Source organism: Narcine bancroftii, chromosome 1 (assembly GCF_036971445.1).
Source record: "Narcine bancroftii isolate sNarBan1 chromosome 1, sNarBan1.hap1, whole genome shotgun sequence".
NCBI classification, from domain to species: domain Eukaryota; kingdom Metazoa; phylum Chordata; class Chondrichthyes; order Torpediniformes; family Narcinidae; genus Narcine; species Narcine bancroftii.
The window spans coordinates 362,235,984-362,263,824 of record NC_091469.1 but is presented as its reverse complement, the minus strand read 5'-3'; the positions used below and the strand labels follow the sequence as shown (position 1 = coordinate 362,263,824).

General features: G+C 39.7%; 1 protein-coding gene across 8 annotated transcripts in view; it reads right to left on the bottom strand.

Annotated features, from left to right (window-relative positions):
- The window catches only part of ezh2 (enhancer of zeste 2 polycomb repressive complex 2 subunit), a 90,354-nt gene that overhangs the window by 29,236 nt on the left and 33,277 nt on the right, over positions 1 to 27,841 (bottom strand). For 4 of the 8 annotated variants that reach the window (XM_069912432.1, XM_069912431.1, XM_069912455.1 and 1 more), the window contains 4 exons: positions 24,269 to 24,457; positions 22,702 to 22,819; positions 4,647 to 4,822; positions 1,198 to 1,289 (listed from right to left, as the gene is read on the bottom strand). In XM_069912432.1, the coding sequence (XP_069768533.1) occupies positions 1,198 to 1,289; positions 4,647 to 4,822; positions 22,702 to 22,819; positions 24,269 to 24,457 (575 nt within the window). The remainder of the gene's footprint in view (positions 1 to 1,197; positions 1,290 to 4,646; positions 4,823 to 22,701; positions 22,820 to 24,268; positions 24,458 to 27,841) is intronic. The other 4 variants (XM_069912440.1, XM_069912457.1, XM_069912445.1 and 1 more) reach the window with 3 other exon arrangements.

Below are 27,841 nucleotides of genomic sequence, written 5' to 3'. Positions count from 1 at the left end.
CAGAAATTATATCTGCAGAACTTGTGATGGTTGTTCTCGGGATTGCAGGAAGTGGGGGATGGGGGAGTAGGATTTCCTAAAACCTATTGCAGAGGTCTGCATCTGGTGAGATGCAGCCTAGCAAATTCAGGTATGGCTTGAAAGCACTGAATGACAATAAAATTCTTCAGTCACGTGACTATAGCTGGAGTAATAAGCTGACTTCACTGGCACAAACTGGATCAAGCTACTTCCCTTCAACATGCAAAGATTAGTTTAATCAGAAGTGTTGACAACAGAGCTACAATACATGTCATCCGGCGTCAATTTTGAAATCAAGGCATTGATTCAAAAGGATGACATGCACACAAAAGGATCCACAATAAATTTTCCCATCAATCAGGGCAGCAAAACAAATAAATAACTTCACATAGCCAACAGAGAATATTGTGAAACAACAAGGGTTATTTAGTTTCTATCATATTTTTGGTGATAGTCCCTCACCCTATAAATTCTTTCCTTAGACTATGACTGGGTAGTACTTCCAACATTTTCACTGAGGCTCATATAACTTTTACTTCAGAGAAGTTATACAAGTTGGAAATTAAAATACCATTTTAAATAGGAAGTCACAACTTTTAAGAGGATTCTTCCACATCTTTTTCAGAATATCAAGAAAATTTAGTCAATGAAGGATTTTTGAAGAGTATTCACTGCTATAATGCAAGAAATATGACAGCCAACTATCAGTAAACCCCCCCAAAACAATGTTCAGATAATGTTTAAGTAGCATTAAATGTGGGGGAACATTAGGGATAAGACCACTTTAAAATCCTATGACATTGTTTTGATGTTTAACATAGCATAAAATTAACATTTTGGTACTGTACTAAAAGTAAGTTCCAAAAGAGCTCACTCAAAACATAATACAGCAAAAATCCCCATTTTCTGGAATTCAAGCAACAGGCAAAGAAAAAAAAAACACAAAATAAATAGGTTAAAAATACAAGTTTAAAATTGGCGTCCCCTCGTGATTTGTTCGCCAATCCACGTAACATGCAATCTCAAGCAATCGAAAAATTCACTTATCCGACATGTACTAATCCTGATAGGTGCCGGATACTGAGGATTTTTCTGTATTCCCATTCAGAAGTACCATTATAGGAGACATTCATTTTAATACTACAAGAGTGAAAGGTGGATAGAAAAGCTTCTCACCAAAAACAAACAACAATCTGGTCCACATTGTTCTGTCTCTGCCCTGGTCTCAGGAGTTTTTCGTTTATATGTATTCGGAGTGGCATGAAAAGCTGAATTAGAAATATAACCACAGTGACTTCAATGAACTTCAAAAAGCTTCATTTAAAATAGTGGTTTTCAAAACTTTTTCTTTCCATTCACATACCACCTTAAGTAATCCCTATGCCATAGGTGCTCTGTGATTAGTAAGGGATACTTAAGGTGGTATGTGAGTGGAATGAAAAAGTTTGAAAACCACTGTTTTAATCATACCTAATTGACTCATTATGTACACCATTTCATAACTCCAAAGGAAATGGGCCAATGACAATTTTTCTCAAACAAAATATTTCAATAACAATTGGGTCTAGAGCAGTGGTTCTCAACCTTCCTTTCCCACTCACATACCACTTTAAGTAATCCCTTACTAATCACAGACAACCTATGGCATAGGGATTACTTAAGGTGGTATGCAAATGAAAAGAAAAAGTTTGAAAACCATGGATTTAAAATATTCAAAGATAACAACAATTTTTTTTCCAACAGAGCACATAACAAATAGCAAGAATAACCCACAGGGCCCCTCAAGAGTCTTTTGCCATTTGGTGGGCCAATTAGGTATTAACTACTTTACTAAAAGTACCACAAGAGTATTAAAGTGGCAGCGATCAGGGTTCAAATCCAACACTGTCTGCAAGGAGTTTACATGTTCTCCCTGTATCTGCATGGGTTTCCTTCAGTTGCTCTGGATTCCTCACACCCTCCAAAAATGTACAAGGTTTGTAGATTAATTGGTGTATTTTGGATGGCATGGCTCATGGACTGGAAGCTGTATTGGATCTCCAAATTAAAAATAATCAATAAAAGTTTGGTCTGGAACCTGGGTCCCAATACCCATCTACATATTCCCAGTTTCTTTCCTCTTTATTTATGTAATTTCTATTCTGTATTAGTCCTGACAAAGGTTCATACCCAAAACATTACCTGACTATCTCTACCCATGGATTCTGCTACGTTCAGTCAGCAATTCTTTTATTTGGTCAAGATTTCAGCATCTGCAGTTTTGTGTTTCTCTTTTGTTAAAAAAAAAATCTATATTTCCTGGGCAATGCCAATGAAAACCAATCATGTTGACCTTCGACTTTGTGAAAGACATTGAAGGACTGAAATGCCTTGCCTCACCCTTCTCAACCATCCCTGTACATTGTGCCCTTACAACTCTGCTCTTCCCAGTTGTACAGCATAAAAACACCACATCTGCACCAACCACCAAAACCATGCCTCCATTAAATTCATATCTCTCCATATCTTTCTCATTCAAATACCTATCCCGCTGCCATCTTACCATTTCTTTTCTTACCTCTGCTGCCTCCTCTGGCATCTCAATCCAGAGAGCAATCACGCCATGAAAGAAAATGATCCTTAAATCTCTTTAAGTCTCCTCCCTTTACTCAGAGGTCCTTCTAGTTATTGATAACCTTACCATCGAAAACAAACACTGGCTACTCACTCTACACTCAAAATTTTATATATCTCTACAATGTTACCCCTTTGCTCAAGAGAAAGCATACGCAGTTTTTTTAATCTTTCCTGAGAACAAGCCCTCTAATTCAGACAAGACTCTTACGGCTCTTTTCTGCTCCCCTCTAGTTTAATCACAGTTTTCTTCTTCGACAGCAACCAGAACTGCAGACAATAATCCAAGTACAGTCTATTCTAAGGGTGGCCAACCATTTAATTTTTAATTGAGACATACAGCACGGTAACAGGCCATTTCAATTGGGTGTAATGGAGTAGCACAGGATGGTGGGGTGAAATGGCCTGTCACCATGCTGTATGTCTAAATTTCAATCCTCTTCGTCACCTCATCAAAAAACACACATTAGAGAGACTTGATGTCCCATGATCAAAGCCATGCTGCCTATCCATAATCAGTCTTTATAATTCCAAATGCATTCAAAACATATTGCTCAGAATCCTTCCTAATAATTTTCAAATGAGTGATGCAAGGCTGAACAGCATGCAGATCGCAGACTTAATTGCTGCTGCAATTTTAAATAAAGGCACATCAGCTATTCTTGAATCTTCCAGCACCTCACCTGCACATGTAAACTAGGTGACAGTGTCCTTTATGTAGCAACGGCAAAGATACATCACTGATGTTTTGAGCTTAAGCCCTTCATCAAAATATGAGAAAATGCCAGCAAGCATTCAAACAAAAAGGTGGGGGATGGGGAGGCAAGGCAGGAGAGAATAGGTGGAGAAAGGGGGGAGGAGACAGCAGCAGTGAGGGGGAGGGGGTGGTAGGGCTGTGTGGGTGAAAGAACTGGAAAGACAGGAAAAGGTGAGGGGGAAAGAAAAGGCAAGTAGGTTTAATGGAAAGCAGTAAAGTCAATGTTTATGCCACGTGGCTGGAGAGTGAACAGCTGGAAAATAAGGTGTTGTTCCTCCAATCTGCGGGTGGTCAGATAGGGCCATGGACAGATATGAAAGCGTGGGAGTGTGATCCAGAGTTGAAATAGTTGGCCACTGGGAAGCTGCTGTGGTTGTGAACAGAGCGGAGATGTTGAGCAAAGTGATCTCCCAGTCTGTGACTGGTTTCTCCAATGTAGAGAATTCTATATATAGAATAAATGTCCTTGAACACTCCAACTCTAGCTAGTTGGTTGGCACAGACTTTCAGTACCCTGCCAGGTATGCTACCAGGGCCTGACACTTTACAGCAATTCACCCTCTTGAAAGGTGTTCTGACGTTGACCTCTGAAACACATATCACCCACCCAGCCATATTACACCCCTCTTCCCCCCATTGCTGCTGTCCCCTCCCTCCTTTCTCCACCTATCATCTGCCTTGCCACACCCCTTTTGTTTGGATGCTTGCTGGCATTTTTTCATACTTTGATTGAGGGCACAAGCCCAAAACATCAGTTACGTACCTTTGCCTTTGGTACATAAAGGACACTGTTTGACATGCTGAGCTTCTCCAGCATTTTGTGTTTTTATTTCAACCAAATAAAAATAGAATTTTGTGATTTACAAAGTGTCTTTTTAAGTATTCCAACTACTTTGTCTGCTTCTACACATTCATTGTGCGTATTATCTGCGTATTACCCTTATTCTTAGGGTTCACCTTAGGAACACCTTTTGAAAGTCCTCTCACTCCTCGATCATCTTACTTTGTGTTCACTTCCCCATACCCCTTCTCAGCTAACTATTTGTCAGGGACAAGATGTATCCAAAGATTATTTTGGAGAAAGCTTGGAGTTTACAGAATGATGTAATGATGAGAAATCCTTCAAACATTTCACAAGACAGTTGTGCCACACAAAATGATCAGTTTATTTACTGTGCAGATTTATAATCCAATGCTTTCAGACAGCAACTGTTATTACACAAAATTTCAGCCAACAAGATAATACTATACTCACGATGCAGGAAACAATCATATTTGAAGCAACGCCTGCAGAAGAGAGTATGGAAAGAGTGCAAGCTCTGTTCGCGTTGGACTGATTTAGCATTTGGTCCATCAATATTTGGTGTGCACTCTGGAGGAAGTGCTCCAGGAAGTTGCTGCTCGGTTAGTTCTTTGTACCTTAAAACATAACTAATTAATAAAATTCCAGTCCTTGCAGTGTAAAGCTTTATCCTTCCAATGGATTAATAACAGTGACAAATTGATATTTCACATATTTTTATAACATTGTGTGATAACAGGATGAACTAATTTCCTTTGGGAAGGAGATAGAATGCAATGTCAATTATACATTATTTTGGGTAGACAACTGTTGAAAAAAACACCACCAAACTGTGCTTAAATATTATACTTTCAGGCATTCTTTACTGGGTGATTGGAAGAATTTCACTATTGGAAGTAAGTAATCCAATTGAATGTGCATGTAATATTCAAAGATTTACAAGAATTAATATAAATATATGGTTTTTTTGTTAATTAGTCCATTTTAACATCTTTATTTATAGTTTCTTAACAAAAGAACTAAGTGCCAGCTGGGATATTGATATTTAAAAGGTCCACTTGATGCAAGTGGTAAAATATTGCCTTGACTAAATCTAATTGAATTACCACATTGTAAATGTACAGTAAAATTCTTATCCAGCATCTTCTGGAATATCAAAATTTCAAATAATGCACAAACATGCTTATTTCACTTTAATATAATGTTGAACAATACACATTTGGTTTGATGGTTGGAGTCAGTGTGGTTATTCAAATTGGAGGGTTGGCACCAGTTGTGTGCTACAGGGATGCATGCTGGATCCACTCTTGTTTGTCTTCAATATTAATGACTTCTATGACAATGCAGTTAGCATGGTTAATAAGTTTGCAGCTAACACCAAAATTGGTGGGAAGATGGGCAGTAAAGAAGGTCATCTGAAATAACAATAGCATATAGATCAGCAGGTCTCAAACAGGTCAGGGCCCACTGAGGGGCCACACTGTGTTTCCATGTGGGTCTTTAAAAATGTTAAAAATACTTTAAAGTAGATAAAGACATGTTTCTTACAGAGCTGCCTTTGACTTGTTAAGCCAGAAGCCAAGTTGTCCTTAGATTGAAAAAGGCTGAAAACCACTTTCTAGATTCATCTAGATTCTAGATGAACTGGGAACATGGGACAAGTGCTAGGTGCTGCACTTTTCTTTAGGTTGAACCAGGGCAGGACTTACACAGGAAGTGGTAGGAATCTGGAGAGTGTTATAGAACAGGGACAAAGAACCATGAAGATGATTAAAAAAGGTGTTTATCATGCTTGCCTTCATTAGTCACACCATTGAGTACAGGAGGATAGTCATGATAAAACTGTACAAAACATTGATGAGACCAGAGTTTGGTGCAGTTTTGATTGTCCAGCTATAGGAAAGGTATCATAAAGCTGGAAAGGACAGAAAAGATTCATAAGAATGTTAGTGGGACCAGCAGGGCTGGGATTTTACTTCCTGAAGGACTGGAGCTTAGGGAGGACCTTGTAAAGGTTTGTGATACGATGAGGAGAAAAGAGAAGGGTAGTCATATTTTTTCCCCAGAACAGAGAAACCTAAAACTAAAGGGCATAGATTTCAGATGAGTAGGAAAAGATTGAGGAGACTTGCGGGGTACCTTCATCACACAGTATGATGGATATATAGAATAAGCAACCACAGTCATTTCTTTTTAAATTTAAGCATACAGCACAGTAACAGGCCATTTCGCCCACGAGTCTGCACCGCCCAATTTATACCCAATTAACCTACAAACCCCCCCCAGTACATTTCGAATGGTGGGTGGAAACCAGAAACCCTGGGGAAAACCCATGCAGACACAGAGAGCAAGTAAAAACTTCTTATAGAGAGCCCAGGATTCTAACCCCGGCCCCGATCACTGGCTCTTTGAAGGCATTGTACTAACTGCTATGCCATCCGTGCCACCCATGAGGATATCGGTAACATTTAAAAACATTTAGACAGTTATATGGATAGGAAATATTTAGAGATATCTGGTTCGGATGCAGGTATATGGAATAGCTTGTATAGATGACTTGGACTGCATTAACAAGTTGAGTCAAAGGGCCTGTTTCCCCACAGTAAAATTCTACGACTCCGTGATAATAGTTTAACAAATTTCCCAGTGAACACCAAGCTAAAAGTGAGTTGGATGAAAATTTGGGTGGGTGCATTTGCAGATGATATAAAAATCTGTGGAATTGTACACGTTGTAGAGGGCTATCAAATAACACAACAGGATATAGATTCAGGCAGCGAAATGGCAGATAGAGATTAATAAAGACAAGGGAGAGAAGCAAAACAGAGGAAGTTTATAGGTCAGTAAGCCCAACTTCAGTGGTTGGCAAGATTCTCAAGTCTATCACTAAGGAGGGACTTGAAAACACATGATAAAATAGGGCAGTCAGCATGGTTTCCTTCAGCAGAGATTTTGCCTGACAAATCTGTTGGAGTTCTTGGAGGAAGTATCAAGCAGGACATACAAAAGGATGTATTTTATTTAGATTTTCAGAAGGCTTTTGACAACATGCCACACATTAAGCTGTTGAGCAAGATAGGAGCCTATGGACGCAGCATGGTTTTAGAAAGGGAAGAATTGTTTTCAAACTTGTTAGGATTCTTTGAGGATATAATGGGTGCGTTGGATAGAGGGGAACAGGTTGATGTTGTATATTTGGATTTCCAGAAAGCGTTTGATAAGGTGCCGCACAAGAGACTTATCAGTAAGTTACAGGAAAGTGGAGTCCGGGGAAGTATATTGGCCTGGATTGAAAATTTGTTGTCTGACAGGAGGCAGAGTGTCGGGATAAATGGGAGTTTTTCAGGTTGGCAGAGAGTGGTAAGTGGGGTGCCACAGAGGTCAGTGTTAGGCCCACAACTGTTCATCATTTACATTGATGACTTGGAGGAGGGGACAAAATGTGGTGTAGCCAAGTTTGCGGATGACACCAAATTGAGTGGAAGAGCCAATTGTAATGAGGATATGGAGAGTCTGCAGAGGGATATAGTTAAGCTGGATGAGTGGGCAAAGGTCTGGCAGATGGAGTACAATGTTAGTAAGTGTGAGGTTATCCACTTTGGCAAGAAAAATAAAAGAGCTGAATATTATTGAAAGGGTGAAAAACTACAGCATGCTGTTGTGCAGAGGGACTTGGGAGTGCTTGTGCATGAATCGCAAAAAGTTAGGTTGCAGGTGCAGCAGGTTATTAAGAAGGCAAATGGAATGTTGGCCTTCATCGCTAGAGAAATTGAATTCAGGAGTAGGGAGGTAATGTTGCAACTGTAAAAGGTACTGGTGAGACTGCACCTGGAGTACTGTGTCCAGTTCTGGTCTCCATATTTGAGGAAAGATATACTGGCTTTGGAGACGGTCCAGAGGAGGTTTACTAGGTTGACCCCCGGGATGAAGGGGGTTGACTTATGATGAAAGATTAAATCGTCTAGGATTGTATTCGCTCGAGTTCAGAAGAATGAGAGGAGATCTTATAGAAACATATAGAATTATGAAGGGTATGGATAAGATAGGTGTAGGAAGGTTTTTTGCACTGGCCAGGGAAACTAAAATGAGAGGACACAGTCTCAAGATTCGGGGGAGTAGATTTAGGACAGAGATGAGGAAAAATAGTTTTTCCCAGAGAGTAGTGAATGTTTGGAATTCTCTAACCAGGGAAGTGGTTGAGGCTGCCTCATTAAACATATTTAAAATTCGGTTAGATAAATTTTTACATGATAGAGGAATTAGGGGATATGGGGAGAAGGCAGGTAGGTGGAGTTAGGTCATAAATTAGATCAGCCATGATCGTATTAAATGGCGGAGCAGGCTCGATGGGCCATTTTTGGCCTACTGTTAGGTCTGCTTTGTTCATGAATGAGTGAGTCAGACACCAGACTGAGTCGAAATCAAGGTTCTTTGTTCTTTATTGCCGGATTGTAACACTTGCAACTAACAGTGTTAGTTGGAGAAGGCGCATTCTGCCGTTATCAGCAAGTGGTGTTTTTTATATACCTTAGGATACGTACTTAGTAAATTATCATACCATGACATTGTCCAATGAATAAACTGTTGCTGTCCCTCTCTGCTAGCCTCCTGCACATCAATTTGTCATCCCCACTCTTATCTTGAGAGTACAAGGTCACAACTGCATCTTCTTACGGCCCAGCACTGGGTGACTCCCTCTACATTTCCAGCTCATGATGTTTTTACCTAACACTACTCCTGTTCCTACTTCCTATATTCCTATGGTACTACATGAAAGATAATAGCATTGATAGAAGATTGGCTGATTAGAAGAGGACAGAGTAGAAATAAAAGGGGCTTTTCTGGCTGGGTGCCATGAGGGTTGCCATTACGTCCATGACTTTTTGCATTGTATACAAATGATTTTGACAAAGGAATTGATGGGCTTTGTGGCCAAATTTGTGGATTGCAAGATGGCAGAGGGGAGGGTAGTGTTGAGGAAGCAAGGAGTTTTGCAGAGGGTCGTGGACATGTTGGAAATTGGACAAAGAAGTTGCAGATGGCTTACGGAATAGGGAAGAGCCTGGTCATGTGCTTTGGTCAAAGAAAAAAGTAAGGCTATTTTCTAATATAGAAGGCAAATGCAAAGTTAGCATTCAAGAGGACTAGAATGCAAAAGCAAGGATGCAATGCTGAGGCTTTACAAGGCATTGGTCACACAACATTTAGAATAGTGTGGGTAGTTTTGAGCCCCATATCCAAGGAAGGATGTTCTGTTATTAAAGAAGATCCAGAGGAGGGTTACAGAAATTATCCCAGAGATAAGATGTTAAACATATGAAGACCATTTGATGAGCAGGTGCAGAATATTCTTAAAGGGGAGGGTGAGCAGCCAGAGGTTATGGCACATGCTACAAATGACATAGGCAGGAGAGGGGAAACTGTCCTTCAAAGTTAGGAAAGAGGTTGAAGAGCAGGACCTCCAAGGTGGTAATCTCACTCAGGACCCAGTGCCATGAGTTAGAGGTCAGAACAGGAAGATAGCACAGACAAATAAGTATCTGAGGAGTTTATGCAGGGGAAAGGGTTTCAAGTTCTTGGATCATTGGAACCTTTTCTGAGGAAGCAGTGACCTGCCCAACTGACATTGGTTGCACCAATATCCTGGCAGAATGGTTTGCTCATACTGTTTGGGGAGGGGAGGGGGCAAGACCCAAAGTGAGGAGGAAGAGGCGACTGACACACAAGTAGAGACAGTTGGTGGGTATTTTTTCTGGAAGGACAGGCAGAGAAGCAATATAAAAAAACCCAAATACATGGCTTAAGGTTTTGCATTTAAACGCACACAGAACAAGAAAAAAAATGGATGACCTTTTAGTGCAGCACAGATTGGCACATAATGATGATGTTGCAATTACGGAGTTGTGACTTAAGGATGGATGTCATTGGGAGCTGAATGCCCAAGGTATCAAAAGAACAGACAGGTCAGCAGAGGGAGCAACATGGCTGTTGGTAAGGAATAAAATTAAATCATTGGACAGAGGTGACATAGGATCAGAAGAAAAAAAATCATTGTGGGTTGAGCTAAGAAATGGCAAGTGTAAAAGGACACTGTTGGCAGTTACAATATATACAGACCTCCAAACAATAGCCAGGATGTGGACAACAAATTAAAATAGCAAACAGAAAAGTTTGTCAGAAGGGCAATGTTATGGTAGTTATGCAGGATTTTAACATGCAAGTAGATTAGGAAAACAAGATTGGAATTGGATCTCAGAAGAGAGAATTTGTAGAATGCCTAGAAGTGCATTTTTAGAGTTGCTTGTGGATGAGCCCATGAGGGGAGTGGTTGTACTGGATTGGGTGTTGTGTAATGCACCAGACACAATTAGAGAGCTTATGGTGAAGGAACCATGAGGGGGCAGTGATCAGAATATGATTAAATTCAATTTGAGATTCAAGAACAAACTAAAACCAGATATGTCAGTATTTCAGTGGAGTAAAGGGAATTACCATGTTACGAGAGAGGAACTGGTCAAAATAGATTGGAAGGGGATACTAGTAGGGAAGACAGCAGAGCAGTAATGGATGGAGTTTCTGTGAGAAATGAGGAAGGTGCAGGTTAGATACATATCAAAATAAAGAGGAAATATTCAAATGGAAAATGGAAGATTTCACAACTGTTCCTGACAAAGAAAGTTAAAGTAAAAGCAAAAGAAGGCAAACAAGGAAGCAAAAATCAGTGGGAAGATAGAAAATTGGCAAGTTTTTAAAAACTTTCAGAAGACAACTAAAAAACTCAGAGGAAAAAGTATGAATGTAGGCTGGCGGGCATGGGTTGGCCACCCTTGTTGAGAATAAGAGGTTTGGGCTTGTGGGCCACAGGGCCTGCTACTGTGCTTCATTTCTATTTAAAAAAAAATTGAAAGTAAGTTGTTATGATGTTGTGCAAAAAGATGACCTGCAATAAGATAAATTTGTATGGCAAAACACAGATCCTGCATTTGGCCAATATATCAATGCCAGTCCAATGAACTTTACTAGTTTTAATTTAACTTTAGACGGGTCTTGTGTGCAGAAGAAAGAGCAATTTTATCAGAGACCACCTGGTGCCATGGAGAATGTATTTGAAACCAGATAATTTTTCTTTCAGTGAATAATTACATGATAATTGCCTGTAGTAGAAGTTTGGCATAAATCTTTTATGCATATTTTTGCCAGCAAAAATAACATGTCAGGTCAGATTGTGGCAACACTGACCTACAAACGCTATCACGTAATAAGCTGCAGGAAGTAAATTTCGATATGGGGACTTCTGCCTTTATTATCCATATTAAATACAAATTAAAATGATTAAAAACTCCTGAGAGATTGGAATACTTCCGTCTAATAATGGCAAGTCATTCCAGTAAACTTGCTTATTTATCATAATGGAGAAGAGATTGGGAGGGACAAAAGAAAAACAAAAACTAAAACTTTATTGTTCATAATTATTTCTGGAGTTAGGATCAAAGAACATTATGGCACAGAAACAGGCGCTTTGGGCCTTCTAGTCTATGCCGACCCATTTTTGTGCCTAGTCCTACTGATCTGCACCCAGTCTATAGCCATTCATACCTCTCCGGTCCACGTACCTGTCCAATTTTAAATGTTAAAATTGAGCCCGCATTCACCACTTCAACTGGCAGCTCGATCAACACTCCCAGTACTTTCTGTGTGAAAGTGTTCTCCCTTATGTTCTCCCTAAACATTTCCCAATTCACTCTTATCAAGTCTTCTGGTGTATATTTCACCCACCCTCAGTGGAGAAAGCCTCCATATATTTACTCTGTTTATCCCACTCAATTGTAAATACCTCTATCAAATCACCCCTCATTCTTCTACGATCCAGGGAATAAAATGCTAACCTGTTTAACCTTTCCCTCTAACTCAGATCCTGAAGTCTGGGCAACATCCTAGTAAATCTTCTCTGCACTCTTTCTATCTTATTGAAATCTTTCCTGTAGTTAGATGACCAAAACTGCACACAATACTCCAAATTTGGCCTCACTAATGTCTTATACAACTTTACCATAACATCGCAACTCCTACAGTCAAACTTTGATTTATGAAGGCCAATATGCCAAAAACTCTCTTTACAACCATATCTACCTGTGATGCCACTGTCAGGAAACTATGTATATTTATTTCCAAATTCCTTTGTTCTACCACACTCCTCAGTGCCCTATTATTTATCATGTATGTCCTTTCTTGGTTTGTCCTTCGAAAATGTAGCACCACAGACTTCTCTACTTTGAATATCATCTGTCATCTTTCAGCCCATTTTTCTAGCTGGTCCAGATTTCTCTGCAAGCTTTGAAAGGCTTCATTGTCTTCAACACTTCCAATCTTAGTATTATCTTCAGCTAGCTGATCCAATTTACCATATTAACATTCAGATCAATTATATTGTTTACAAATAACATTCCCCGAATTCTGAGAAGCAATTATCCACCACTATTCTCTGATTTCTCCCCTCCAGCCATTGTCAAATCCAGTTTACAAATTCACCATGAATACCAAATGTCTGAACCTTCCTGACTCCAAAGGGTCCTTGTCAAAGTCTATGTAGACAACATCCACAACATTTTCTTCATCAACTTTCTTGGTAACCTCCTTGGAAAAACTCCTTAAGATTTGTTACACACCACCTATCATGCACAAACCCATGTTGAATATCAGTAATCAGTCCCTGGCTATCCAAATACTTTTAATCCGATCTCTTAGAACACCTTCCAATCATTTACCTACTACTGATGTCAGGCTCACCAGCCTGTAATTTCCAGGGTTATTCTTGGAGCCTTTTTTAAACAAAGGTCCAACATGAGCTATACTCCAATCCTCCAGCACCACACCCGTGGCTAAGGACATTTTAAATATTTCTGCCAGAGTCCCTGCAATTTCCGTGGAATATCTTGTCAGGCTCTAGGGATTTATTCGCCCTTCATTGCTTTAAAACAGCTGTCACCTCCTCCTCTAATCTGTATAGTTTCTATGATCTCACTGCCAGACTCTGTGCCAGTTTCCTGACTGATGCACAAAAACCAATTTAAGATCTCCCCATCTCTTTTGGATCCATACAAAGCCAACCATTCTGATTTTCGAGTGGACCAACTTTGTCCCTTATTATCCTTTTGCTCTTTATACCTATGGAAACCCTTCGGATTTTCACTCACATTGTCTGCCAAAGCAACCTCAAGTCTTCTTTTAGCCTTGCTGATTTTTTTTTCTGGAATTTTTTTCTTGGCTTTTTTTAAAAAATACAGGTGTGTGCCACTTAACATCTAATCGGGCAACTTCCGACTGCATGCATGTCTGTCATCTAATAGTGTTATGGAGTTCAGTCAGAATTCCCAATTGGAGAACGCAAGAAGGGGACTTAGCAGACATAACCAGAACTGAAGAAGAGGTGAGGGAAAAGGAAACTGCAAGAGAAGACCAGGTGCAGAAGAGGTTCACTCTTAAGGAGTTAGCCAAATTCTTTGCAGTCCTTAACAGCTTGCTGAAGAGTGCTGAAGAGATGGACTCAAACACAATGCTTTTCACTGATAGAGAGGAATGCTCATGCAATGTTTGCTACATATAAAGAAATTTACAAATAAAACAAAAAGCACACTAGGCAAACAACACTGGACATATTTCTGCAGAAGCTAAAACCTCCCCAAGTAGAGCCACAGCCAAGTCCTTCAGGCATTACATAAGGACAGTTCGTCAATGGAGGTTATTCGATCTGAAACTCTTCTGAAACACTGTGAGGAAGTTGAGAAGAGTGATGTGGATGATCCTGATCCTCTGTTAAATTGTGTGTGATATAGGCTAAGAAAGTGTTTACATAAAAGTTTAAAAAGTGAAAAAAAAGTTTAATTTAGTGTAAGTTCAGTAACCCATATAGTTTTGCTAAGTATGTACAGTAATATAGTGTTTGCACAATGTCCACATCACATTATGCCCAGTTTCACAGAACACATTGTGGACATTAAGCAGCAAATACCTGTACTGCTCAAGTACCTCATTTGCTGCATGTTATCCTATACTTCTATATACTGCTCTCTTCTTCTGAACCCCAATATTCCTCGAAAACCAAAGTTCTCTATGCCTGCTAATTTTGCCTTTAATGCTAATAGGAACATAAACTGTGTACTGTCAAAATTTCACCTTTGAAGGTCTTCCACCTACCTCTCATATCCTTGCCAGACAGCAACTTATCCTAATACATAATTTTAAAAAAATATTTTATTTAAATTTTTAAAGCCAAACACACAATCAACCTTGAAAGAAAAATAGTGAATCTATGATACATGATGGCTATAATTCCCCACCCTCCCATGAAAAGTTAGGAAAGGAGCGAGGAAAAGAGGAAAGAAAAAGGAAGGAAAAGAAAAAGAAAGAAGTAGGGATTATTGTGGATCCGTCACCTACCCCACCAATTTCACATTTCCAAATTTACCAGATCTCGAGGGGATGCTAGCATTGGTTTTGTGGCTGAGATGGGGTGCAATTAAAGATTTGCACCTACATGTTGTAAATATGGTTGCCATATTTTTAAGAACATGCCATACTTAGGTTACAAGTAATCTTCTCAAGGGGAACACACAATTCAATTCTGCATTCCAACAGGCGATATCTAGTTACCACTGTACATTTTCTGCCCACTGCCAATGCAATCTTGACAAATACTGTCTGATATTGGGATAACCTCATTTTGGCTCTTATACTGTTAATATTCCTCAATAAGAATAGTTCTGGGTTCTGTGGAAATTAAATTCCTGTTATTTACTCTAAGAATTTCCCCAGATCTACCTAAAAGGGTCTTACCTTGGAACATGCCCAAGTTGAATGTGAAAAAAAAGTTCCTATCTCCTTACCGCACCTAAAGCATTGATCAAAAATGTCTGATTTTAATTTATTTAATTTTTTGCGGCGTGAGATATAGCTGGTAAAAAAAATTATATTACAACAAACTATACCTTACCTTTCTTGTATTTGTCATACAGTTCCGGCATAAGTTGGACCAATTTTGATCAAGTCTGATTAATTGATTAAGTCTGATTCTGATCTCTAACTAGATTTATGTATCCCCTGTTTAGGGGTTCCCATTTGAAGTAATGAACACATTGCTGAAGTAAATTTCTTTGTTTCTTTTTCCTTTTCAAATAAAAACCTCCACATCACTATGCTTTGATAAATTCATTGTCGGGCCCAGTTGATCCCTTAAAATATGCTCTTAACTGAAAATAGCAGAATATTGTATTATTAACAATTCCAAAAATTTTTTAAATTGTTCAAATGATACAATCCTCGATAAACCAGATCCCTCTTCTAAAATCTTATTACCCATTGTTAAGGGTATAAGTCTATTCTGAGTCAGGGGTGTTTTTGGAGACATTCTCCTCTTATTCCCCCATTTGCGAATATTAATTATGTTTTAACAAGGGGCCTTCTTTCTCACTGGATATTAATTTTGAGTCTTATTTATATACAAAATCCTATGCTATCATCTCTCCTACTTTACACAGTTCTAGTTTTACCCAGGAAGACTCATCTCCTCCCTCAAATAAGGAGAAAAGAAATTTAGTTTGAGCTGTCCAATAATAATTCTAAAAATTTTGGAATTGTAAACCTCCCAGCTCATATTTCCATGTAAATTTCTCTATAGAGACTCTGGTCATCTTAACTTTCCAAAGAAATTTTCTGGCATGTTAATTTAGTTCCTGAAAAAACTGCTGAGGCAATGTTATGGACAGTGTCTGAAAGAGATATTGTACTCTTGGAAATGTATTCATTTTTACACAATTGACTCAACCAACTAGTGCTATTAGGAGAGCCATCCACCTGTTCAAATCTTCTTCAACCTTTTTAAGCAAGGGGAGAGTTTAATTTATATAAATTCTGTAAATTCTTATGTTTTAATCCCTAAATATTTTATCCCATTTAGCGACCATTTAAATTGAGTATTTCTTTGCCACTGATTATAATCCCCACCAGTGACATAATTTTGCTTTGATCCCAATTTATTTTATATCCTAAGACTTTCCCATACTCTTCCAGTTTGAGTACAATTTCTGTATCTGCAAATAAATTAATCTTCTATTCCTCCTGGTTAACCCTAAATCCTTTAATGTCTGGATTTTGCCAAATTGTTTCAGCTAACGGTCCTATAGCCAATATAAAGGGAGCCAGAAATAGCGGACATCCTTGTTTACTAGATCTAGTTAAAGGGAACGCTGGAAATTTGTCCATTAGTTACAACTTTGGCTTTGGGTTCATAATATAGTGTCCTAATCCAGTTTATAAAAGTTTGTCCTTATCCAAATCTTTCTAGCACTTTAAATTAAAAAAATCCCATTCAAGTCTATCATAGCTTTTTCTGCATCCAGGGCCACAGCTACACTCAAATCATCTCTCGTTTGAGCTAAATGGATAATACTAAGCAACCTGCTTACATTATCAGCAGACTGTCTCTTTTGCTCAAAGCCCATTTGATCCATATTTATTAATTTCAGCAAAACCTTTGCCAATCTATTTGCCAAGGCTTTGGCAATAATTTTATAATCTGAATTCAATAATGAAATAGGTCTACAAGATGAGGGTTTCAATGGCATCGGTGCTCTGTGATTAGTAAGGGATTGCTTAAGGTGGTATGTGAGTGGGAAGGGAAGGTTGAGAAACATTGCTCTAGACCCAATTGTTACTGAAATATTTTGCTTGAGAAAAATTGTTATTGGCCCATTTCCTTTGGAGTTATAAAACCGTGTATATAACGAGTCAATTAGGTATGATTAAAACAGTGGTTTTCAAACATTTTCCTTCCATCCACATACCACCTTAACCAATCCCTTACTAATTACAGAGCACCTATGGCATAGGGATTACTTAAAGTGGTATGTGAGTAGAAATAAAAAAAAAGGTTGAGAACAACTGTTTTACCCCATCCTGTCCCCTCCACCCATGTGTTCCCCTCACAGATTGATAAATTCTCAACCTCTGGGGCAAAATACACGGTCTACAACAATCCTAATAGAAAAAAAAAGTAATAAAGTAGAAATAAAAGAAATTGCTTCAGAATTGCTGGATGGTGCAGGACAAAATTATATCCTTTTTGCCAAAGGGATCTTTGTACTGGGTTGAATTCCCATCTGCGTTTCAACAATGCTGCACTTATATCTGGATAGAACAATGCTTTGCCTCTCTTGGCTTTTAACGGTCCTCCTCTTGCCTTTGCTCCCTTCGCTGCTGAGTGAGCATGTTTTCTCTGCATTGATATCGTAAACGTTTAATCATTACAGAACGTGGCTTTTGATCCAATATAGCATGGGGCATAAAGGACCTATGTGCCCTCTCAATCTCAATATGTATTCCAACATTTACGTAGCCAAAACCTTAGGCAACCATTCCTGGAAGAAGAGTATGGGTTCCATTCCTTTCACTCCTTCTTTGAGACTAGCAATTTTGATATTAGTTCTTCTGGTGAAGTTTTTAATATGTCCATTTTTTTCCCTATATATTATTTTTCTGCAGACCATCCATCTATTTCATTCTCCATTTTATTGTTCTATCCATTATTTTCCATTTTCTCTTCCACGTCCTCTACTCTATCAGTAGGCTTCCAATAGCTCCTTGCAATTGAGCCACAACTGATAAAATATTATTACGCTTTTTATTTGTATATTTTTCTTTCTTATCCAAAACCTTCATTACATCTTCAATAGTGTATTTAATTCTCCTTTTTTGCTTTATATTTTCTTTTACTGGGTGCTGTAACAGTTTGTTGTTCATCTTCTTCTTCCAAACTTCTGTAACTTTCTTCACTCTCCATGCTATCATTGTCAGAATCCTCTTCTTCCGCCTCCAGGTCAGATTACTGCCACTTTCCTTCAGTGAGGCTAGTGGTACCTTCAACCTTGGCACCTCAAACCAATTTGGTAAGGTGTCTGCCTCTGTGCATGCACATGAGCACATGCTCATCTTCAGCGGCATCTGTGCATTCCTGCAGTGAAGACGCATCACCGCAAACCACAACAGGCGAACTGTTTACAAGGGGGGGCCAGGCCAAGCCTCAGCCCCAGCCCCAGGCTTCCTTCTTCAAGCAGGACTTTGCTCCCAACTGCCGTCTCTGACCCATTGGACTCCAGAGGTCATTGCTGCAGGTTTGTTTTTATTTGGTGACATTCTGGTAAGGTTTAAATGCACATTTTCTTCAAAGTTGATTTGTTAAACATTATTTTTCTTTTTAGTCAATTCTCCAGAAGAGGCGGGACTCTGCTTCCTGTCTACCACATCATGTGATGTCACACCCCCAATCCACACATTCTAAATCCATTCTCATTTCCTCATAATTGGTCTTTGTCCAATTTAGAATCTTAACCAGAGGCCCAGACCTACCCTTCTACATAAATAACTTGAAACTAATGCCATTATGATCACTAGACCCAAAATGTTCCCCTACACATACCTCTATTACCTGTCCTGTCTTGTTTCCTAATAGGAGATCCAGTATTGCACTCTCTCTAGTTAGTACTTCTATATATTGATTTAGAAATCTTTCCTGAACACATTTGACAAACTCTAAGCCATCCAGGCTTTTTACAGCATGGGAGTCCCAAATCAATATGTGAAAAGATAAAATCTCCTACTAACATAACTTTATGTTTCCTGCAGCTGCCTGCTATCTCTGCAGATTTGCTCCTCTAATTCTCGTTGACTATTGGACCGCCCATAATACAACCCCATGAGTGTGGTCATACCTTTCCCATTCTTCAGCTCCACCCATATAACTTCAGTACTCGAGCCCTCTGGTCTGTCCTGCCTGAGCACAGCTGTAATATTTTTCCTGACAAGCAATACCTCCCCTCTCCTTTCATCCCCCTCCCCCCCCCCACCACCACAGTCTCAACAGAAGCCCAGAACACTGAGCTGCCAGTCCTACCCCTCCTGCAACTGTTTCACTAATGGCCATAATGTCATAACTCCACGTGCCAGTCCACACTTTAAGCTCTTCCGTCTTCCCTACAATACTTGCATTGAAATAGATGCACCAGAGAACATTTCCACCATGTACAACCCTGTTGATTTCTAACAATATATGTAATTTTCACATCATCTTTTCCCTCCTCCATTCCTCTATCTGCTCTGGCACTGTGTCCATCCCCTGCCAATCTAGATTAAAATCAGCAAACTTTCCTGCAAGGATATTAGTCCACCTCCAATTCAGATGCAACTGTCCCATCAGAACAGGCCCCACCTTCCCTGGAAGAGAGCCCAATGATACAGAAATCTGAAGTACTTCTACCTGCACTGTGTTTAGACACATGTTAAGCTGTATTATCCTCCTATTTCTAACATCACTGGCATGTGGCATAGGCACCAATCCTGAGATCTCAACCCAGTGCCTAATTCCCTGACCTCTGCAGAATCTCCTCACCCTCCCTACCCACATAATTAGCCCTACATTGACCACAACATCTGGCTCCTAACCCTCTCTCTCAAGAATGTTGTGAACTTGACTGAGATATCTCAGACCCTGACATCAGGAAGACAACGTACCATTTGGGATACTCAATCTCTTCCACAGAACCTCTTATCTGTTCCCCAACTATGGGATCCCCTATCACTTTATCTCGCCTCTTCTCCCTTCCCTTCTTAGCCACAGCACCAGATTCTGTGCTAGAGACCTGATCACTATGGCTTGTCCCTAGTAGGTTCCCCTCATGAGTATCCAAAATGGTATACTTGTTATTGAGGGGAACAGCCACAGGGGTGCCCTGCACAGTCTGCCTGTTCCCCTCCCCCTCTTCCATGTACCCTCCTCCTGCCTCGTAGGTGTGATAGCATCCCTGTAACTCCTGTCTATCACCCCCTTTGCCTCCCAAATGATCCGGAGTTCATCCAACTCCAGCTCCAATTCATTAACTCGGTTTGGCAGGAGATGTAGCTGGATGCACTTCTAAAAAATGAAATCATCAGGGATTCTGCTGGCTTCCCTGACAAACCATATTCTGTAAGACGTGCACTCCCCTGCCTTGGCTGCCATTCCCACTGTCTATGACTACAAGATAAAAATGTGTCCTATATAAAACCTGCCCTTACCTGTGCCTAACTGCTGAATCCTTTTTGTTCCTCGAATAAGGTGGCCCTTACTTAATGCACTACCACCTCACCGCCTATTCGCCAAAGTCTCTTGAGCAAGCCTTTCCATTCTGAATTAGGCCATTCCGACAATGACTGCTCTGCTACACAGTTCCTCACTTGTTTAGTGATGCTTGATTCATCTGACCTCATCTACCCAATCAGCTGCTATCTGCTAAGTCTCTCCTTTTCAACCCTTTGTCTTCAAGAGTTGAACTCTATTGCCCAGTTCCTGAATAGAAACTAAAGTGCCACAAACTTAAAGTTACTTAGCCTCATTAGGAACCACAATTTATAACAGAATAGAGCAGCACTGAAACAGACCCTTTGACCCACAATATCAGCACAAAACATGATGCAAATTTACCTTGTATTTCGATGTATAAGTCGATTTTGAAACCCTCAAAAAAAAATTTGGGGGTGGACTTGTACACTAGATTTAAAAATTAGAACTTAAATTCAACTAAAAAAAAAACATGCTTGACATAGATCTGGCATATACGATGACCTGGAAGCACCTTCCTACCCCTGGTGCTGCCGTTCCCTGACACCTGGCCACTGCGAGGCACCATCATAACCCACCCAGACGTTTTACAATTGTAGAGCCCGACATCCCTGCTCCTGCCCGGGAGCCTGACATAGCTGTGGTTCCTGCACCCAACACACTTGGACAGCAAGGCTACTTTTTTTGATGCGTAGGGCACTGCCCCCGATTCAACAGTGAATGGTGTCACTGTTGCCAACTCCGGCTGCAGCTGATGCTGACTTGGATCCAGCACCATCTCTTATTTTCTCGACCAGAAGTAAAGGTTTTATTTACTGTTTTTTTTTAAATTGCTTGCTCAATTTAAAGATTTGTTACTTGGTGACTGGGGTGTTGTTACAAAGTTTGGGTTGTTGCTAGAGAGACCCGGACACCAGTCTCTGGCACGTTGCTTGCAGAAGAATGGGCGGGGGGGGGGGGCTCGACTTGAATGCCTGATATATGATAAAACCGAGGCTGAAAATGGGGACCCAACACCTGAAGGTTGACCTATATGCCCAAATGTACAGTAATCAAAATCTTCACTATCCGCACAATTCATATCCCTCCATTCCTTGCGTCTTTCTAGAAGTCGCTTAAACGCACCAATCGTGTTCGCTTCCAGCTCTGATCCAGGCATCCAACACACTGTGCAATAAAACTGGTTTCACACATCTCTCCTCAACTTCCCCCACTTCATCTTAAATGCATGAGAAAAAAAATTCCAGTGGTATACCTTATTCATGCTTCTCATAATTTTATAAACGTATCAGGACTTATCTCAGCCTCTAATTTTCCTGAGAAAACACGTTTGCCCAATCTCTCCTTATACTCAATACCTTCTAATTCAGGAAGTATCCTGGTAAATCTCTTTTGAACTCCTTTCAAAGCTTTCCTGTTATAGCATGATCAGAATCACATGCAATATTTCAAGTATGGCCTAACCTATTATATGGCTGCGACAAGACATTCTTACTTTAATGCTCAATGCTCCAACGAAAGGCGGCAAGGCTGCCATGTTTCCTTTCAACCTTAACACAGGCTACTTTCAGATAGCTTTTGACTTAGGAACTTCCCCACCTCCACCCCGATCCCTCTTTGCATTTATGCTGTTAAGGGTCCTGCCATCAACTGTGTAATTTCCCCATACATCTGACTTTCCAAAATGTAACCTCACATATCAGGATAAAGTTTCATCTGCTATTTCTTTGCTCATACCTGCAATTGCTCTATATCCTGCTGGCTCTGATTGAAAATTTTGATAGCCCTCTACATTATCTACAACTCAACTAATCTTTGTGTTATCTGCCAACTTACCAACTCAGCCATCCATTTATTCATCCAAGTCATTTATATACTGTACTTCACAAATAGCAGGGTTCCCTGCAGAACACCATTGGTCATGAACCTTCAGCCAGAATAACATGCCATTCTGAATCAAAACTACAGCTCCTGGAACCATGTACCATGAGGAACCTTATAAAATAAACAACATCCAGTGCCCTATCCTAATCAACCACCTTTTTGCTATCTCATCAAAAAAAATTTTATGATGTCCTAACTCTCACAAAGCCATTCTGTCTCAAATTTGACTATGGATTTTGAAATATGTGTAAACCTTATCTCTCCAGTTACCTTACCGCTGACATGGAGTTCACCAGTCTACAATTTCCTGGATTATTGCTATTTTTCTTCTTTAACAAAACATTGGCTAATGTCTATTCCTCCAAGAACTCACCAGCTGCCTACGAAAGTACAAAGATATCCATTAAGGCCCTATCAATCCCCTCTCACAACAACCTGGAATAATTTAAAATGACAGACAGACTCAATAGCACTTACTTTTCTTTCAGCTCCTCTGGTGTACCTTTATCTGGGAACATGGATGAAATTGCTTCAAAGATCTTGTCACAGGGCTTTTTTTTCCCTTCATCACATTCTTTAACTATGGACAAAGGAACTAACAATATAAAACTCCATGGGTGACATAAGTTTAGGTACTGTATAAAATGTCATAACATCAAAATCACAAAGTTCCTCTATACTTCTGCACACCCTCCCTCTTGTGTTGCCAAAAATTGTTCTTTAGGAAGGAAAATTATTTCTGCTTTAGGCACCAAGAAACTAGGGAATATACAAAATGTATAAACCATAATAAAGATTTGCAGATGTACACTCACAAAACCAGACTTTGGCTTGGAAGATATTTTCTGTTACAGTCCAAAAGTAATCCCACCGATCCTGCTCACTTCTTAATATCTAGTTTCATTTGTTTCAAATACTTGATCAAATTTCCTGATAGCATGCAGTCAATTAAGTTCATAAACTGTCCATTTTTATCTCATATGATTCTTTTCATCAAATGACAACTTGAACTCATGCAGCTTTTCAATATGCTCCAAAATGCTTCAATCAAGAATTTGAGATGCAAACATTCTGATCATACAAGTCACAAATCAGCTACATTGCTCACATCAAGAGGTGCCAGTTATATAAATGACCATTTAACTTGTTCTTATGCTCAGTGCTAAGTCATGAATCTTTATTGCCCACTTCTTAGTCAGAGAAAAAGGACTTCCTGGCTCCAAAATCATTTTGATTTTTCTTCTGTGGAACTGGCGTCTCTTGTTATCGTCACTGGGCTCCCAGTAGAGTCAATTTGCATTCTTTCCCAATTCAACTTAACTTAGGTGAACAAATACTTTGCATAACTTTACCACTTTACTCTCATTTTAATCTGTCATTATTTAGATAAAAGTACTACTGTAGTGTATGTAACTGCAAACCATCTAGGATTTACTTATTTGACCCTACCCACAACCATTGCCTTTCTAATTTACTTCATCAACATTCACTTCACTTTTGTATTCTTGAGAGGTCTTTCTCCCCTGCCTTTCTTAAAAAAAAAGTTCTCTAAATAAACAACAAGGGTTCCTTTTTTCCTCTTTTTATCCAACCCTTCATTCTGTTCACAGTTCTCTGTACTTATTCCCCTTGGCTTTCACCCTTAAAGGAACATGGTGGCCTGAAAGTTTTGCAGTTTTTCCTCTTGAATTCTTCAGCACTTCATAATGCACATTAGTTCCTTATTTTAATTACTAAAATGCATTTATTATATACATCTTCTCATTTCCAAGTTCATTCCTCTACAGTTTGGCAACACATCCCCTCCCTACTCCAATCTTCAACCAATTTTTCAATACCATGGGATTTAGTTTGCTCTCCCAATACTCAAGTACAAATAATTTAGATAAACATTTCAAGAATAAAATTACTATCACTGGAAAACAACAAATTTGTTGAGTTAATTTCCCAATTGTGAACTAACAATTTCCTCTTATAATGAACTATATTTCTGAATTTATCATTAACACTTCTATTCAGAAACAACAATAAAGTACTCTCTTACCATCCATATTAATCTCCTGATAATCTTTTCTTGATTCATTGCTTTCTTCTTTGATATCACTTCCATCAGTCTTCTCAGATTTATTCTCCTGATCCTCCTCCTCCTCGTCATCCTCCTCTTCATTATCACTGTACTGGCTCAGAGCATTTACCAGCTCAACAAAGATCTCATCATTGATAAAGCCACATTCTATAACAATTTAAAAAAAAACATTTACAATAGTTGTGTGAGCATAATGGCAAAGACCAATTCAAAATCCTGCAATAACTAAAATGTTCCAATAGGCTTTGCAGGAGCATCAAGCTAAAACAAAAAGAAAAACTTAGCGACATTAGGAGACACCAAGACAGATGACAGCTTGGTTAAGGGTTAAAGATTGTGAGAAACTATAAGCAAAGAAAATTGAAAACATCTTCAGAAAAAAAATACAAAACTTGTAGTCTTGGCAAATTAAGGAAGAGACCAATATTAGATGATTATAATATATTTCTAATTTTTCTTCAATTTTCCCTCTATAAGCTTAGTTATCCTTGTACTCATTTGTGTATCAGCAATTATAATTGTCAAGTCTGCAGAACAAGGCAAGGATTTCAATTTGTTGCAAGTCCAGATTTGGTTGGCGTCGGGGTGGTGAAACATAGTCTTTGGTGAGAAAAAAAATCTTTAAAATAGCATGGATAGAAGTTCAGAAAACTGAGGCCATAAATGGCATTAAAGATGCAAATAGGCAGCTTTCAATCCAGATGGACATCAAGAAGGCAAATGGATTCTATGCTTGAGGAGCACATAATTTGTCAGAAACTGAGTGAAGCAAGTACTTCATTTTTTAAAAATTATTAATTAAAGGGGCTTTTTATAGTTTTTGAATTGTCAGACATTTGATTCAATCAATCGAGGAATTAGAAGAGGAGGCAAAAATTTGAAGTTCTGAATCATTTGTATGCAAATGAAAACTACATTTTCTTCACACGTACAGCGTATACATGATAAACCAATAGATACTTGGGGACAAGGCAACAATTAAATTTGCCACGAAACTCAGCACTGGAAATTCTTTAACTATCATAGATATGGAACCAGAATTAGAATTTATTCTTATGAACAGGTCACAAAATCAGTGTTTTGCAGCGGTGTCATAGAGCAGATATTCATATTATAAACCATTCTACAAAAAGAAATATTAAAAGAAATAGTGCACAAAAAGTAAGGAAGTGTCTTTGTTTCATTGATTATTCAGGAATCTGACGGCAGTGGGGAGGAGGCTGTCCCTGTGCCATTGAGTGGTTGTCTTTAGGCTTCTGTATCTTTTCCCAATGGTAGCAAGAGGGTGTGGCCTAGGTGGTGATTGTCTTTGAGGATAGAGGCTGCTTTTTAAAAAAAAAACGAAGATACTGCCTCATGTAGATGTCCTCAATGGAGTGAAGTCTTGTGACTGTGATGTCGCAGGCTCCAGGACATATGTTCGGTGATGTTGACACCCAGTAATTTGAAGTTCTTGACCCTCTCCACTACTGAGCCTTCGATGAAGACTGGGTCATGTTCCTATGACTTCCTTCTGAAGTCCACAATCATCTTGGTTTTACTAACGTTGAGCACAAGGTTGTTGTTGTTGCACCATTCAATGAGCTGATCTATCTCCCTCTGGTATGCTTCCTCCTTATCATTTGTGATTCTGCCGACAACTGTGGTGTTGTCAGCAAACTGGTAGACAGCACTGGAATTCTGCCTGGCCACACAGTCATGGTGTATAATGAGTAGAGCAATGGGCTAAGTACGCATCCTTGGGGGGGGCGCCTGTGTTGATAGTCAGTGAGGAGGAGACGTTTCTAAATTCATACGGTGGTCTTCCAATGAGAAGATCAAGGATCCAGTTGCAGAGTGGGATACAGAGGCCTAGAGTTTGTAGCTTCTTAATCAGCACTGAGGGAATAATGGTATTGAAGGCCAAGCCGTGGTCAATAAAGAGCAGTTTTCAAAGTGATCAAGAGCTGAATTGAGACCCCGTGATATTGCATCTGCTGTGGAGCAATTGTGATGATAGGTGAATTGCAGCAGGTCCAGATCTTTGTTTAGATACATGTTAATTCTGGCCATGACCATCCTCTCAAAGCATTTCATCATAGTAGAAGTTAGTGCTACTGGGCTGTAGTCATTGATGTAGCTCACACTACTCTTCTTGGGTTCTGGGATGATTGATGCCTTTTTGAAGCAGGTGGGAACCTCTGACTGCCACAATGAGAGTTTGAAAATGTCCGTGAACACTATAGCTAGTTGGTTCATGCAGATTTTCAGTACCCTGCCAGGATGCTGTCAGGGTCTGAATCCTTGTGACAGTTCACCATCTTGAATGATGTTTTGACGTCACCCTCAGAGACAGATACCACAGGGTCCTCAGCCTTTTCAGATATTTTGTTTGGTCCTTCTTCTCAAACCAGCCATAGAAGGTGTTCAGTTCATCAGGTAATGAAGCATCACAGCCATCTATAGTGCTCACCCTCACTTTATAGGCTTTAATGGCCTGCACTCCCTGCCATAGCTGGCATGTATCTGTCTCTAGCCTCCACTTTAATTCAGAGATGGCCTTCTGCAGGTCGCACCTGGATTTCTTGTAAATATCCCGATCCCCGGCCTTAAATGTCATTGTTCTCGCCCCTCAGCAGTTTGCAAATTCTGATTCTTCCAGGACTTCTGGTTGGGGAACACCAGTAAGTGCACATGGCCACACACTGATGCATGCAGGTCTTGAAGTCGGTGATACCTGTTGCAAATTCATTCAAGTCTATGGATGAATTCTTGAATATGGTCCAGTCCACCGATTCAAAGCAGTCCTGCAAACGCTCCTCTGCTTCCCTCAACCATAATTTTGCCATCTTCACCTGGTGCTGTGGTCCTCAGTCTCTGCTTGTACACTGGAAGTAGAAGCACAGTCAGGTGATCAGACTTGACAAAGTGCAGTCATGGTATGGCTCAGTATGCGACATTCATGAGATGTAGCAGGAGTCTGTTGGTTCCCCTGGTCTCGTATGTGACCTGTTGGTGATAGTTTGTCAGATTTCTTCAGGTGGGCCTGATTGAAATCTCCTACAATGATCGGGAAGACATCAGGATGTGCTGTATCATGGCTGCTTATCACAGTGCTCAGTCCCTCCAGTGCCATCCTGACATTAGCCTGGCACAGAATGTACACTGCAACTAGGATGATGGCAGTGAATTCCCACAGCAGGTAGAATGTGCGACACATGATTGCCAGATGTTCCAGGTTGGGGGAGCAGGACTGGGACTGTTCAGTTAGCGCAATGGAAGGGTGTAGCCCTTGGGCTGAAGCGCCATGTCCAGAATGTCCAGGTTTAGCCATGTTTTGGTAAAGCACATCAAGCAGCACTCGCTAATGACTCTCTTGTAACAGGTTAATCTTTAATTGTTAATCTTTAATTTAATGTTCAACTAAATTTCTTTTATAAAAATGTCTTAGTAATTTAGAGTTAAAATATTGTATGTATTCTCAGTAAGTTAGCTGTGGGTTGGTACAGGTCACACACAGGTCACAGCATATTTATAGAGAACCATCATTTT